This window comes from Engraulis encrasicolus, chromosome 7 (genome assembly GCF_034702125.1).
Source record: "Engraulis encrasicolus isolate BLACKSEA-1 chromosome 7, IST_EnEncr_1.0, whole genome shotgun sequence".
In the NCBI taxonomy this organism is placed as follows: Eukaryota; Metazoa; Chordata; class Actinopteri; order Clupeiformes; family Engraulidae; genus Engraulis; species Engraulis encrasicolus.
Genome location: NC_085863.1, coordinates 29,426,051 through 29,441,946, shown reverse-complemented (window position 1 = coordinate 29,441,946; position 15,896 = coordinate 29,426,051). Strand labels below are relative to the sequence as shown.

General features: G+C 43.3%; 2 protein-coding genes across 2 annotated transcripts in view; both read left to right on the top strand.

Annotated features, from left to right (window-relative positions):
- map4k6 (mitogen-activated protein kinase kinase kinase kinase 6) overlaps window positions 1-13,373 on the top strand; it is a 46,141-nt gene extending 32,768 nt beyond the window's left edge. Inside the window, exons 23-32 of the mRNA XM_063203221.1 lie at window positions 780-840; window positions 1,781-1,904; window positions 4,203-4,261; window positions 4,719-4,822; window positions 5,191-5,380; window positions 6,227-6,295; window positions 9,285-9,371; window positions 11,248-11,318; window positions 11,565-11,620; window positions 12,876-13,373. Coding sequence (XP_063059291.1) covers window positions 780-840; window positions 1,781-1,904; window positions 4,203-4,261; window positions 4,719-4,822; window positions 5,191-5,380; window positions 6,227-6,295; window positions 9,285-9,371; window positions 11,248-11,318; window positions 11,565-11,620; window positions 12,876-12,963 — 909 coding nt within the window. The 3' untranslated portion in view covers window positions 12,964-13,373. The remainder of the gene's footprint in view (window positions 1-779; window positions 841-1,780; window positions 1,905-4,202; window positions 4,262-4,718; window positions 4,823-5,190; window positions 5,381-6,226; window positions 6,296-9,284; window positions 9,372-11,247; window positions 11,319-11,564; window positions 11,621-12,875) is intronic.
- A 1,605-nt stretch (window positions 13,374-14,978) lies between these two features.
- stk26 (serine/threonine protein kinase 26) overlaps window positions 14,979-15,896 on the top strand; it is a 28,049-nt gene continuing 27,131 nt past the window's right edge. The window contains exon 1 of the mRNA XM_063203209.1: window positions 14,979-15,514. Within this exon, the coding sequence (XP_063059279.1) occupies window positions 15,467-15,514 (48 nt within the window). The 5' untranslated portion in view covers window positions 14,979-15,466. The remainder of the gene's footprint in view (window positions 15,515-15,896) is intronic.

The window sequence follows — 15,896 nt, the reverse complement described above, 5'->3', positions numbered from 1 at the left end:
TATATTTTAATTTCCAGAATCACCAATACTTGGCCAAGAGTTGTTTACATTTGTGATAAACAGCCAATGGTCATGCATCTCCTCCCCTTCTCTCATGTGTTCATGAAACTCGGTTGATTGGCTGTCTTTGTTTAGGCCTCAGTCCAGGGCACTTTGTTTACATCCCTTGGACTGTGTACAAACCAGTGCCTGTATATAATGTACGTATACAGACTATACACTACACAGTATGCAGCCTCCGCTACAAACGCACACAGCAGAGTTGGAGCAGTGTCTTTTCCGCAAGATCTCCCCAATGGTCAGCAAGCAGATGTGGATTCTTTGCTGTTTCTTGAGCTTGCTATGCAATATTAGTGTTTTAACATGTGTTTTAACAACATGTCCTCCACTCTCCATGCCATTCCATTATTACTGTTAACTTATATAGGCTCTTCACCCTCAGCTGTCCAAAAGGGTCGTCCAGGGTCTGAAAAACTCTGGAAAGCATTTCCCCCCCCTCTCGCTCAATCATACTCACATCAAACATGGCCTCAGTCATCCCTGAACATGCTTTTTATAGCGTAAATTAGGCTTTTTTTGACATGTTATTTTTGTATTTATTTCTAATTTCATTCATTTATAATTATTGAATGGTATAACTGGGATATGTTTGTGTAATCCATAGTATAGCCCTTGGACTCTATGGCAATGTAATACTTTGATACTATTATGATGATGATGATGATAATAATGTGATTATTATGTGTCGCGTCTCTGAGTGACTGTATCCTGTTTTGCAGCTTCTTCCTCAGCGCTGCAGCTGGCTGTACGTGATGAACAATGTGCTCATGTCTATTTCGGGTAACGCATCTCATCTCAACTCAACTCATCTCAACTCTGCTACTCACAACAACATAGTTCTATGTCACTATGGAAATGTACAGACAGATGTGGGATCTGCTGCGAGATGCAGGGGGTTTTACTGAGCACTTCTTGGCTCTCTGTGTGCTGGGAGTTTTGTCTTGTTTATGCTATCGGAAAGTATGCATCCTTAAGGCATTTTGGCCGACAGTCAGTGTTGCGTTGGAGAGTTAGTTATACAACCAGGGTTAGCTGTAGCTTTTATACCGCGCTGACTCTGGATTTTAAAGGCTTAATTTTAAACCCTCTAAAAGGCAGCATCAGGGTGTATGTAGGGTTTGTTATTTAATGTACAATATTATGTAATGCACTGCTGTCAAAAGATTGTGGCAGAAAAAAGACAAAATAAGTGTGAAATGAAGTTTGGGTAGAAAACATCATCCATGTGGATTCATTACTGTATGGGAGTGTCTATTCTAGTGTCAAACTAAGCTTTATCGTCAAAACCACATGTTGCGTACCATAATCTTTATCCACTACAACAGACAGGCAAATAAACATGAGTTATGCATTGGAACATCGCTTATCCTGAGCTGTACTGTATCCTCTATAAAATAACAGAGTGAAGTTTTTTTTTAAAACAGAATAATGAGAAAATGTAGCGCATGATTGGGCAGCCGTAGCCTAGTGGTTAAGGAGATGGGATTTAGATCAGAGGGTTTCCGGTTCGTTTCTCACACACTCCACTTCCTATTGCACTCCATGGCTGAGGTGCCTCCTTAGCAAGGCACCCAACTCCACACTGCTCCAGGTGCTGTAACCAATATCCTGTAAAAAGTCGCTTTGGATAAAAGCGTCAACTAACTGTAATGTAATGTACTGTATGTTGTTATGTAATGTGTGATTGCCTGCTGATGTCTTGTCTCTGCTGGTTCCGCAGGCAAGTCGTCTCAGCTTCACTCCCACAGTCTGCCGGCGCTGTTTGAGGAGCGCAGGAACATGCAGCGCAGGCAGAGCCAGCTGTCCATCAACGCACATCGCCTCAGCACCCGCATCAACTCCAAGTCAGTACCACACTAGCTATAATGCTACTCACTACTTACACTTCCATTATAATACATTACAACTCCAATTCAGAAGCAGCCACTTAGCTACACAGTTACACCTCCAGAGTACTACTTGTATTATTACATTACATTACATTTGATAAACATTGCAGCACACCGGCTCAGCACCAAGATCAATTATAAGTCAGTAGCCCACTAGCTATGAAGCCACTTACACTTCTATTATCATACGGTACTCATACGGTACATTACAACTCTACACTTCCTCAGCACACGTATCAACTCCAAATCAGTAGCAGCTAGAGAGCTACTCTGTTACACTATTGGACAGATGACAGCACGAAGCCTACCGGGCCCAGCCCCAACCCAACATAGACTCTGCTTTCTTGTTGCCTGGCCCATGGGCCCATGGAATCATAGTCCGTTACAGTAGCATTACAGTACAGCAGGGCTATTCAAATGGAGGTCCTGGGGCCAGGTGCGACCCTTGGATGGAAAGGTTCTGGCCCCCCATAAGGTCAGAACAAAATGAAAACAAATGTGTTTTCTATCTGTGGCTGTGCATAATTTGCGATCACTAACTCTTCAGGTTGGGGATATCTCTACTACTATGCATTTACATGAGCGCGAAATCTTATCTTAAACAGTGTCATAAATAGACCATCCTAAAGCTACTTACAAATAGAGAGCCGCATATCTGCTCTGTCTGGAAAGCTATCCGCTTGTTTCACACCCTAACCTCAGACACTATGCTGCTTGCAGTTATGCAGATTCTACGTTCGGCCCCTTCACTAGAGGGAGTTTGAAAAACTGGCCAAATGTGACTTTTAATTGAATACCCCTGCAGCAGTGCTTGACACTAACTTTTTCGCTTACCAGCCATTTTGGCTAGTGGTTTTCCTGACTCACTAGCCATTGGGCCTTTTCACTAGCCATAATTTTCTTAGCCATCATAGCAGCTTTAATTAATTATATAATAGGCTGTAGGCCCTAATAATGTAATGTAGGCTAATATAATATAATATAATATAATATAATATAATATAATATAATATAATATAATATAATATAATATAATATAATATGCTATAGGGCCATTAGAATTGTTAGGCCTATTAACTGGTCCATGCATGCATGCTATGCAAAGAACAGATTTACTGATCTGAGGAATGGCATAGCCTATAGTATATTTAGGCTACCATGCAGAAACACCAAGCACAGTGTTGTGGAAGGGCACAAATGTAAGCTACACGAGAGCAAAATATTTTCGTCTTTAATCTGGAGGGACTTCTTCATATCATATAGGCCTATCTGTGGAGGTCGCCGTCCAAATTCATGCGCAAAGTAGATAGCCTAAAGTCATTGCCAAGTTGGCCGGTCCTCGGACATGGATGTGGAATAACACCTCTTCTGGGATATTTGCTTATAAAAGTATCCACTAGAAAGCACACACAGATGCGGTAACTACAGAAGGGGCTACGACTTCCTTTCATTCCGTTTAATATTGCACAGCTGACTTTTTAAAATCTTAATTATTTTTATACAGTAGGCCTATATATATATAGGTTCTTTGTTGATTTTTAAGCTCCGTGAGCATCTGCACTTTACCAATTTCGTTGTACCTGTACAATGACAATAAAGTTTCATTCATTCATTCATTCATTCATTCATTCAATAGTGAGTTGTAAAATACAAACGGGCGAGACGGGCACCTGCGAAGGGACATGCAATGGGATCATTGAGAGTAAATAGAATGGGATGCTTTTGTGCAGTCTGGAAGGCTACTACTGCGCGTTTTTTTAAGAACGGTTTGACAGTCGGGAACAACAGCATAAGAAATATGGAAGAATATTAAGGTATGAAGACACAGGCAAATCAGAAAATAATCTAAACCAAACATTATTAATGCCGCATGTGTCCTTGTCTTATCACTGCGCTAATGAGACTTTCACAAGAGTAAGACAGACTGACATGTTTTCCTCTCGCTTTGGTCATTTTAATGACCACTACTACTAAGTATTGTAGTAATGACAGATCGCAAAACAGGTCAGTTGAGATGAACTTCGCTACTTTATTTTCACGTGAAGGTTTCCAGTGACATTTCGAAGCGCTTGTATAATGCTCACAGGCATTGTGTATTACTCATTCCTCATTGCCACTGTTACTGCATATTAAGCATATATAAGCAGGACTCACTCATTACCATTGTCATTGCATATTAGTATTATTCAGCCATGTCGTTGTGATATGTAGCTATTGTTGTGTATCTGCTCTTGACAACCTGCTCTGTTACAGAAAGTACTCCATGACTGTGAAGATCCCAGACACTAAGGGCTGCCGTGCCTGTCGCGTAGGTGAGAAACATACACACACACACAGAGAGAGAGACACAAACACACACACACACACACACACACACACACACACACACACACCCACACACACACACACACACACACACACACACACACACACACACACACACACACACACACACACACACACACACACACACACACACACACACACACACACACACACACACACACACAGACAAGGGCTGCTGGACCTGTTGCGTAGGTGAGGAACACAAACACACATACGCACAAACACATTTGTGCACATGTGTCAACAATGAGCCCTGCCTTTGAACCTGGTAATGCTTCTTTTTTTTTACATTACGGTACACGCAGTACACAGGATGTCTTTCAAAGTGTCTAGTGTCTACCTCTGTCATCTGAATGGCTTTATTTTCCTCTGCCTCCAATCTCTCTCTCTCTCTTTCTCTTTCCTTCTCTCTCCCTCTCTCAGTGCGTAACCCCTACACTGACAGCACGTTCCTGTGTGCCTTGGTGCCCTCTGGTCTAGTTCTGCTGCTGTGGTATGATCCGTTACAGAAGTTTATGCAGCTCAAGGTAAAATTTTATCCTCACCCACCATATCCATCATGGCATTGTAACACCGCTACAATCACAACTAACACATCAATACAGTTTTTTTCATAACACACCAAGTTGGTGGCTAAACATCTGTATACAGCAGTCGTTTTGTCTGTCCGTCTATTACTGTGTGTATTGATCTGTCTGTCTGCGGGTTTTTTTGTCTATGTGTCTGTCTGTGTCTGTCGGTCGCTCGTTGCCTGAATATTAATACCCTGCAATGTTGTCTTTCTGCCATTCTCTCTGGCCATCCATCCATCCATCCATCCATCCATCTCCTCCCCATCTGTCCACCATCCATCCATCCATCCTTTCATGCATCATCTCTCCTCTACATCCATCAGCACCTGGTGATGAGTTTGCCGGAGTCTCTGTCCATCTTTGAGCTGCTGGTGTTGGAGGGGGAGGAGCTTCCTCTGCTGTGTTTAGGGGTCAGAGGTCATGTGACCTCCCCTCAGATGGGACACACCAACACCAACGGCCAGCTGCACTTTGACATCATACGCCTGGATGACACGCCACAGGACAAGACAGGTAGGTGGTGTAGTGTAGACTATGGTACACCCTCCCCACCTTTATTCCCTGACGCATCGGCCTGTTTCATTTCACTTGTCCAAGCTGTGTGAAACGACAGCATTCATATTCATTCACTACGTGGTCGGCAGATATTGCTACTGCTTCAGCCAATCAGGACTCTGTTTCTGGAAAGCATTGTTGCTAAACAGTTAGCAGTTTAGTACAGTAGGATGCCAATGGAAAATTGCATAGTAACCAAGTAAGTTGCGAACTTGGTTAGCAACAACGCTTTCGAGAAACAGACTCCTGTACTGCTTGGGCGTCAATCCACAAATGAAAGTGACTCTAAAATCAAAGTTTATACTTGACCGAAAGTCAAGCTGTTGATAATGATTGAGCCATTTTTCGTTGTTGCAATCGAGATGAAACGTTTGTCTTCTCTAAGGCCCTTGAGGCACTGATGATTATTTATGTATCTGTAGTTATGTGTATGACAATGGTCTGCTGCACAAAATTGCTGAGATTACAGTATATTTTGTAGTCACAAGCCAATGTGTTTTTATGCGTTTGTGTGTGTGTCTGCATGTGACCACTCGTGCGTTTCTGTGTGCTCTTGCACGTGTGAGTGTGCACTTGCATGTACAGTATTTGAGTAGGAGTATTCCTGTTTGCTGACGTGTGTGTGTGTGTGTGTGTGTGTGTGTGTGTGTGTGTGTGTGTGTGTGTGTGTGTGTGTGTGTGTGTGTGTGTGTGTGTGTGTGTGTGTGTGTGTGTGTGTGTGTGTGTGTGTGTGTGTGTGTGTGTGTGTGTGTGTGTGTGTGTTTATGTTTATCTTTATGTTTATGTTTATGTGTTTGTTGACAGATGGTGAATCTTTAAGAGTGCAGCAGGTGACCCAGCTGGACAGGGACACAGTTCTGATCACGGTGGAGAGTGAGTTCATCACACACACACACACACACACACACACACACACACACACACACACACACACACACACACACACACACACACACACACACTTTAACTATTTTATTTATGTCCACAATTCATAATACGGCATGTACCTCAGGACATAAATGTTACAGATACAACAATGCTCAGACACAATCCACCAATGCGGGTCTCCAAGTAACAGCCGTTTTAAGGACACAAACAACACCTTCACCAGATATGGTAGCTACCAACGATGGAGGATATTGATCAATATTTTGCAATTGGCTGTGCCTTTTGCTTTCGTAAAGCTGACCGTCCTCCGACCCTTAGTGTCATGTCCCAGGTTTCCAAGTGCTAGATATTGGCATTTATAGCCAAGGCCAGTTATTATCTGTTCAAGAAAGTCCAGGTTCTGATCATGCTGCAGAGTGTGTTCATCATCCTTATTACACACACACACACACACACACACACACACACACACACACACACACACACACACACACACACACACACACACACACACACACACACACACACACACACACACACACACAGTTGTGGTCATGCTGGAGAGTGAGTTCTTCATCATCAGCATCCTTATTTCCTCATTTCCTGTTGGCCCAGAGTGAGACAGGAAGAGGTCACCCAGCCCGCCCTCCTGCTCTCCTTCTCCTCCACTGCTGCCTCTTCACACTTCCTCCTCTGTGGCGTAACTGTGTGCCCATGGTGGAGCATCAAGCAGTCACTGTCACTGTACGTGTGACAACTGCTGAGTGTGCCTGGTCAAAGTACGATATCCAATCCAGGGCTACAAGCTTGTGGTAGATATATGCTACAAAACACAGTCAATTTACCATTCCGAGTGCTCTACTCTGCAGAGTGGTCGAAACATCACATGCCTTTATAAACAGAGGTGTATAAAGTAGAAGAAGAAGTGCAAGAAAGTCACAAATCCTAACTGAACAACTGTGTCATGTCTTGTAATACAATACAATATAATATAATTTAGTGTAAGGACATGTTTGTAATTGCATCATGAATCTACTTCTACTCTGGATGTACTATATGAACACATCTGTTGATAGATATGCATTGGGCTAAGCCATCAGTGTTACTGACCAGGGAGTAACCAAGCGAACTAACAACTAACCAACCCTGACAAAGAAGTGAGAGTGTGGTCCAGAACTGAAACCACAGGGCTGACGAAGAAATACACAAAAATACATAGTATATTTAACCTTTTGTCTTGGCAACACAGTTCCCCTGAGTCAATTCTCAGTAATTGCCTCCGGTTTCCATAACAATCAGGCCACCTTTTGATGCCCAGTGAACCAGATAAGAGCCAGTAAATCTTAATTTAGTGCTTGATTATAATCCCCAACTTATTGTGTGGTAGGGATGCGTAGTGGCACGGCTGATAAGGACTTGCAACCAGCTCTGTAAATGGATGATTTTATTAGCTCTACTCCTATCCGGCTGCACTGATAAGGACTATCACTGGGGGTTAAAGGAGAGATTTAAGACCCAGCTTAGTGCCGCTATGCGGACGTGAAGGCTGCCGAAGCGAACTGTGCCAAAGGTTACTGCGATGGGCAGTGGGAGACATGTGCACAGTAGGAGAAATGTGCTGAATATGAAGCACTTTTTCTCTGGGATATGTGAAAATCACACTGCCCTCTTGTGTCATGTTTTGGTAACTACACGCCACGCAAAATAGAGAAGCACAGAGTATCAGGTCAATGGGGGGGAAACTGTTCAAAAAAGAGATGACTTGTGTCTTAAGACTATGTGTTGGCCAGTACTTCAAATCTTCAAAACTGCGAGAAGATGTTGGTGCCTACTCTGCCAATATAAAAAGTGGTTCTTCAGTGACGTCCATCCCTTTGACAGTAGGCCCTAAGTACAGAGTTACTGCACCCAGTGATCGTGACAGACATTAGGCCACAACTGTCCCCTGTCTGTGTCAGTAGTACAGCTATAGATAGTGTTTCCCAGACGGCAGCAGGCCACATATAAACCACCTTTATGCTCCTCTAGGGAGCCCGGCCAGACGATTAATCATTTAGCATATGATACGCAACAGGTGTCAATGTTTGTCTAGTTTTACTATGTGTAGATGGATTGGCACATCATAAATGGAGTTTGGGAGATTATTGTGTGTGTGTGTGTGTGTGCGTGTGTGTGTGTGCGTGTGCGTGTGCGTGTGCGTGTGTGTGTGTGTGTGTGTGTGTGTTCGGAGGCTGTGTCCTCTTCTCACATGGACATGGGAACAGAAATAGACTCAGCCAACATCATGCATCTGCATGTCCAGACGTCCACGTATCACTCAGGCTTAAAGCAAATACACGCGCCGAATAAAGCGCAGCGGTTGGGGGATTAGCGGGCCCTTTTAAATGCTTAATCCCAGTTAAAATGATTGTTGGGATTTAAAACGATGTTCGGTTCAAATGAATCATTTGTTTACATTTTGTAGACACATTTATTGTTCAGTAGTCGTATACACTTAAGCATGTGATATCACTGTCTAATTATAGCTGCATCGCTGTGTGTATAATGCTGTTTGCTCTGTAGTACTGTACACATATAGACAGTAGTATGTGGTGTAGTCAGGCCCGCCGACAGGTGGGGACAAAGGGGTATTTTGTCCCGTGCCCAGGGAGATAGGGGGCCCAGAATTGGGTCCCCATTACATTGTATGCATTGGGTAGGGGGCCCTTTCAGATGACTTTGTCCTAGGCCCAGAAAAGCTGTCAGCGAACCTGGGTGTAGTGTGTATGGTGCTAAATTAAGTTCAACCGGTTCTTGGCCTTAAGCATGTGGTCTCGCTCGCTTATTATAGGTACATTATTGCTGTACTGTGTGTGTATAATATTGTTTGCTCAGTAGACTAAACATGGACACTATGACATGGTGTGTGGTACTAGTGTGTATAGTGCTAAATTGCTAAATTAAGTTGACCCAGTTCTATGCCTCTGTTCTGCAGACATGGTGAAAATAGTGAACCTGCAGGGACGACCAATCAAATCCATGGCCTCGGAGCTCACCTTTGACTTCACAATAGAGACACTGGGTGAGTGGTGATGTGTGACATTTGATTTTGTTGTTTTTTTTCACCCAAGGAAATGATTTCCTGTCTCGCCAATAAGCCAATATGTTTAAAGCCCTCACCAACATGATATTATGAATTTTCATGAATCTGAATAGGAGGCCTATAGGAAATGAACACACATCTGCATTCGACTGCAGTCCTTCTTTGTTTTATCTCACCAGTCACCTTTCCTTTGATTCTGCACAGCGATCGTAAAATCAGTCTGTGCGAGTGCTGTTGCTTGGAAACCATATTGTTTATTACTACTTTACCTCAAGTCAGACATAACTACGATAGTGCCAGCCGGCAGTGAATTTTAGCCAACAAATTCGTACCAGTGGGCCTAAGTATTCCATATCTGTTTCTTTTTAATACATTGACTCCCAAATCAAGGAGTCACTTGGCACTAAACCCACCCTCGCTTAAAGGGTTAGCTTCGGCATGGAAGAAGCTAGAAACATATAGAAAGCTGAGATTTGACGCTTTTAAACAAGCCTACAGGATGTCTGTGGGTTTACCACAAAATATTCAGAAAAAAAATTTCAGCGTTGAAAGTTAAGCATAGAATGTCTAAAGTAATACAACAAGGGCATTTGATCATGGAGAGGTACCCTGGCTTCAGAAAGAAAAAAAATCCTGCTACATATGTGATCTGTTTACGTTTCAAAACAAGCCAAAGGCCCATTCTATCTTAACCCTAAGTGTGTTAATTTACATCTCTACTTGTGTTTATCCTTCAATACTTGACTACATTCCGTATTTTCTGTGGTGTGCACTTTTTCTGGTAGTTTTGATGCATGTCCTCTATAATCTTGTGATCCCCAGTTTTGTGTCTATGGAAAAAAAAAATCATCAGATATGATGTGTGAAACACAACAAATATCCTTATCCATCTCACACCTCACGTACTGTACAGTAACAATGGGGCCTTAAATCTTATCAGTACTCAAATTATCAGTCTTGAAGATTGCAGAGTTAGTCAAATCACCCATGTTACGTGCACACGTGAGGAATGCAAAGAGTACCAGCTACTTCTTCACTTTTGAAGAATCAGAAGCATTTTTATAGCCACATTTATTGACAGTAATAACATGGATAAGACAACAAAAAGATGAAGATAAGATAAAGTTGAAAAAAGTACTGACCCTATAGGAATGTACACCATGGGGGGGAAATGCAGTATTGTATAATACATGTATTTACAAGTAGTAGCTCCACTTCAAATGCTTACTGTACATGACGAGCTGCGGACAATACTTAATCAGAGAAATATATAACAAATATAAGTAAAAGAATGCAAGCATACATGTACAAATATAAGCATAAACTTGCATGTAGAGAGCAGAGAGAGGGTCCGAGGCACTCTGAAGTAAAGTTAAAAGTCCTTTATTTTTCTGAGTGGAACATCATTTCGCGTGCAACCTTCAGGGTTAATTCACGTCCCCTCGAAACTCGTCGGCTCGATGTCCCACTCAGGGGAAAAAAGTACTTTTAACTTAACTTCAGAGTGCCTCGGACCCTCTCTCTGCCCTCCACATGTAATTCCTCTGGACACCGATGAGCACCTGAAGTTTCTTGACTAGGCTACCCACAGATGCAACTCTACCTCTCTCTCTACACGGATGAACTTCAATGTGTTTGAAAATGTATCCACATACTGTATTGACCAGGACTCCCTGGCAGAAGAGACTGTAGTCTCAATGGGACAATCCTGGCTAAATGAAGGATAAATAAATATTATAGATGTAGAAGTGTGGTGTTGGGCAGTGTGAAAGTCAGTGAGACTTGGCTGTATAGTTGTATTGTGTAATGACAATATCATTTGTCCTTGTGTGCGTGTGTGTGTGTGTGTGTCCAGTGTGTTTGCAGGACAGCGCGCTAGCCTTTTGGAAGCACGGACTAGGAGGAAGAAGCCTGTGCAAGAATGAGGTAGTGTTTGATTGAAACTTTACTCTGGCTAAAACCACACATTTAATGAATGCCTGTCAACACACAGGGGGGATTCCTAGCAACACTGTTTACACTTCCTGATCCAGACAGACTGTGTCTTACAATGGTTGCTGTTAAAGACTGCTGCCAAGAATGATTGATCGATTTCCAAATGCAACTCGTATGTATATCTTCACCTATTCAGGCCACTTGAGATTAAAGATACTATATGTGTTTATGTCACAGGTGACCCAGGAGATAACAGACAAGAGCCGTGTATTCAAGGTCTTGGGGACAAGCAGGTATGAGAGTCAATCTTCAATCTCTATTGGCATAATGGTGTAATCAAGTCATAAGCCTTGTAGTTTGTGTTCCACTTACAATGAGCATTTACCCCCTAAAAAATGCTGTCGCTGTAGATGAATTTGGCTCCTGTAAATCACCAGTTTGTTGAAACTGGCTCCAGATTTTGTTACAATGGAATCTCCATATAATATCAGTCCAAAGTAATTGGCAGTAGTCGTGATGTACAATCGCGGCAGGAGCCATACTGATTTGAGTCATTTAATTTGTTCCATTGTTGACGCAACCAGGACTGAATCAAACATATTTGATATTATCAGAGCTAGTCCGTTCCATTACTGTAGAAGTTGATGCAGTTACTCCCAGAGGACGTCAGTTTATTACGTGAGTCAGTTCTAGAATTGCATCAGATCCAATCTGTAGGTGTGGTTCATTCAGTCTCAATCCAAAAGTAAAACGCTGATAATCGGTAGGTCTGTAGCCAGCTTTAATGTTTATTTTTAAACCTAATAGTCGATCTCTCACCTGCTGGGGAGTATTCCAAGAACCTGGCTAAATAGTAAACCAGGTTTCGTTACCCTTTAGGTCGTGGTAAATCATCTAATAGAAGAGCCTGGAGTCCTCATCTTCTTAACTACATTACACCTGTGGACTATCTATTAACAGGTTTACCACTTCCTGTAGCCAGGTATATCACTTAACCTTGTTCTTGGAATAGGACTCATGTCAATAATGGGATTGCTTTTTAATCTTTCCATATGTAATCATTCAATGTATGGCATGCAAGCACAGACATGCCTTCCTTACTTTCTTTAGTATATACGTAATAGCATACTGCATCTCTAAAGTATCATTCATGAGTATCCATGAGGGATTCATGAGTATGTGCATAATGTGCTGAATATGTGTATAATGTTTTGATCTGTCTTGCGATGTTGCACTCTGTGTGTTTTGTGTACGGTAGGCTGCTTGACACCTTAATTTCCCTTTCGGATTAACTAATTCTCCTCTGTTCTACTCACTCTGTAAACATATGTTAACACCAATACCTCTTTTTTTATATGTGTTCTCTATATGTCTCCTGTTGTCCAGTCTTTCACTTAAATGTCTGTTGTATGTCATATTGTCTATGTCTGCACGGGAAAGTAAGAAACGTAATTCCAATTCTTGGTATGACCAGTCAGTGCATGTAAAGTAATTTCTAATAAACCTAATCAAGTCAATAAACCTGACCTGCCTTTGCCCCCACCACAGGGACATCATCCTGCAGAGTACGCCCACAGAGGACCCCTCTGCAGCCAGCAACCTCTACATCCTCACTGGCCATGAGAGCAGCTATTGAGGAAGACGGACAGCAAGGGAAGCCAGTGGACAAAACGCTAACAGAGCTAGATGGAGCCCTAACCACGTGGCGTAACGTTTGACTCAGATCTGGCCTGGGTGACTAGTCGTCAGCCTCCGGCCTCCATGTTGTCTGAGACGTGGATGGGGATGGATGAGTACAGCACACAGTGTACCCCACAAATAGCCTCTCTGCTGGGGGTGTACAGCAGGCAGCGATCACATTCTCCTCAGAGTAACACAGTGTAGCTGAGAGCCCCCTCAGCGAGCCCCCAAGTTGGTCTTCGGAGGAGCTCCCAGTGTGTGGGTCTATGCTCAGCGGTGTGTTGAGCCGACCGGGGAGTGTGGCTTAACCTGACACTGTATATCCCCCCCTCCCGTTTCTATACAATGCCCCTCTGTGGGGCTTAAAGGGCAGCTTGTGAGGTGGCGTGACGTGAGGCCTTGAAGAGGCGCTAGAGGAAGGTGTGGGGCTGGACAACACCCTACCTGGACATGACCAAGAGACGAGCCAGCAAACACACTCAAGACCGGGACACTGTTGGGGAAAGTTGCGAAGAAGTGTGTACTCAGCTCTTGGGATTTTCCTACTTCTTTTTCTTTCAATGGTTTGCCAGTGGGGGAAAAAACCCCTCCTGGCTAATGTTGCACTCAGGCAAGCAGAGCGTAAAATCTGGAGTGAACTATCGCTGGTTATACACACCGAGCCCCCGAGCCCAGCTCAGCCACGGCGTGACCATCAGTCATCCGATCTTTCATCAGCCCATGCCAAAGTGTCACCAGCATATCTCTCTCCCCCGACTTACCGCCAGTAATGGAGGAAAGAGTTGGCATGGGAGTAAGACCAGCATTACAGTACACTAACCATAAAACAATATCACGCTTGCTCCAGTGACTCCCACACACCATATTTATGAGCTCTGCGATTATTTTCCAGGGCTATCTCTGGAAAGGTGTGAGAACCCCGGGCATGGGTCACGATGAACATGCCGGTGGCTCCAATAAAAGTGACTACTGCTCATACCTCGAATGCTGGAAGGCCGCGAGGGTGGACGGCCGAGAATGTTGGATGATGAAGTAGCAGAGTGTTTTAGGTGTGTGTGTGCGTGTGCGTGTGCGTGTGCGTGTGCGTGTGTGTGTGTGTGTGTGTGTGTGTGTGTGTGTGTGTGTGTGTGTGTGTGTACGTTTTGGGAGGTGTGTGCGCGTGTGTGTGTGTCAGAGAGAGAGAGAGGGCAGGGAAGGGAGGAGGGATTTTCCTCTGTTTGCACTGTGAGCTCATTTGTCATGGGGTAGACCGGCCAGCTAGCCACCTATGACATCACTCCTTACTTTGGGAAAGGGGGTGTGGGGGGATACAACATTCCCTTTGTTTAAAATGGACCAAACCTCAAGAGTCTCTTGTCTCTTTTTAGACCGTCACGTGAGCCAGCAAGAGTTTGGAATCATTCAGAGGTAGCGTGAAGGAAGAAACTCACGCCGAACAACTGTGGGATTCATTGACATCGAACAAGTACAGGCTTTCAAAAAGGCTGTAAAACTGAGACCTAGAATACACATGGAAACTGCTTTAGAATGTGTTGGGTTAATGCTGCTGAATAAATGCCAGTGTTCCAAGAATGTTTTTGTGGCTTATTTTGTGATATTTATACATTCACGTGATTTTTCTCCCTACTTTTTCTTCCCTTCTTTATATTTTTATTCACCATTGGAACTCATGTGGGCTCACTGAACACTGGACAGTAGGGGGCATCGTAAACAACAAAAAGACCATAGAAACTCTAGGTGAAGTGCCAATGTTTACAGTCTAGGAATGGTATTACAGTAGCCTGACAATTTTACAGAAAGTGACATTGACATCATTTACCCCATGTGTTTATCCTTTGGTCACTATGTGTTTGTTTTTCATTAATATGACTTTAACAATGGTTTGTAGTGTGTGTTTTTACGGCAATTTGAAGAATATGGATGTCTAATAGTAAAATGCTGATTGCTGAACATAGTGTTATGGACCTGCTGCCATATCTTTGTGTAGCAGGCACCAGTGACGCAAGCGTTGTCGGCCTGTTCGCTGTGGTCGGCTCCACCCAACTGCACAAGTAGGCAGAAAACAACTTTGCAGTCAGCGCAGGTTGAGCATGGCGTCTGTATCCTACTCATGAAAGTTTAGGAAACTTGATCTGTCGATTAAAAGAAGCATGTATCAAAACTTCTAATAGTTTTTCGTGTATCCAATGACAAATCGTGAGCTGAATCGACACCGAAGACATGGAAAAATACGCTGGCGAGCAAGTTTGAAGGCGTGCTTTGGTTAAATAGCTAGCTAGCTGGCCGGCTACCTATGCAGCTGGCTAGGTAGTCAAGGTGCTAACCTGTTTCATGTGCGTAATTTGCTCGACCATAGAGTCAAATTGAAGTAGCGATTTTAACTCAACAGCTTTGAGCAATTAGTCGACCCTATCGTCGTTAGATTTTGAAAGTTGTCGTCTTCAGTTTGGACGGAAAACATGGCCCAGCAGCAGTCACCGGTGCCTGTGCAAGTCCCTGGAATGCAGGTAAGGTGTTGGAGGCCTTCAACTTGCTTTTATCGATTCCAACTCGAGACAAATGAGCACAACAAAACGTGTCCATTGCGTTATTTATTTATAGCATGGCCTGAAACGAATAACAAAGCATGTGTTTACATGACGACGGTTCTCACTTAGCTGCCCTTGTGGGTTGATGAAATGTTTCATTTTCACGCCAGTCTCTGTGGTCAGGCCAAATAAACTTTATGCAGTTACACTGTCAGCCCTACAGCTGTTGCATAGATCTGGCAGTATTCCTCTTCCCAAGCCCCCAAGATAGTATGGTAGTGTTACGTCTTGGATCTATTTTTGCCTGTCCCATGGTGCCGTTTGAGGATTCACATGGTGCGCCTTATCGTTTTATTTTCGC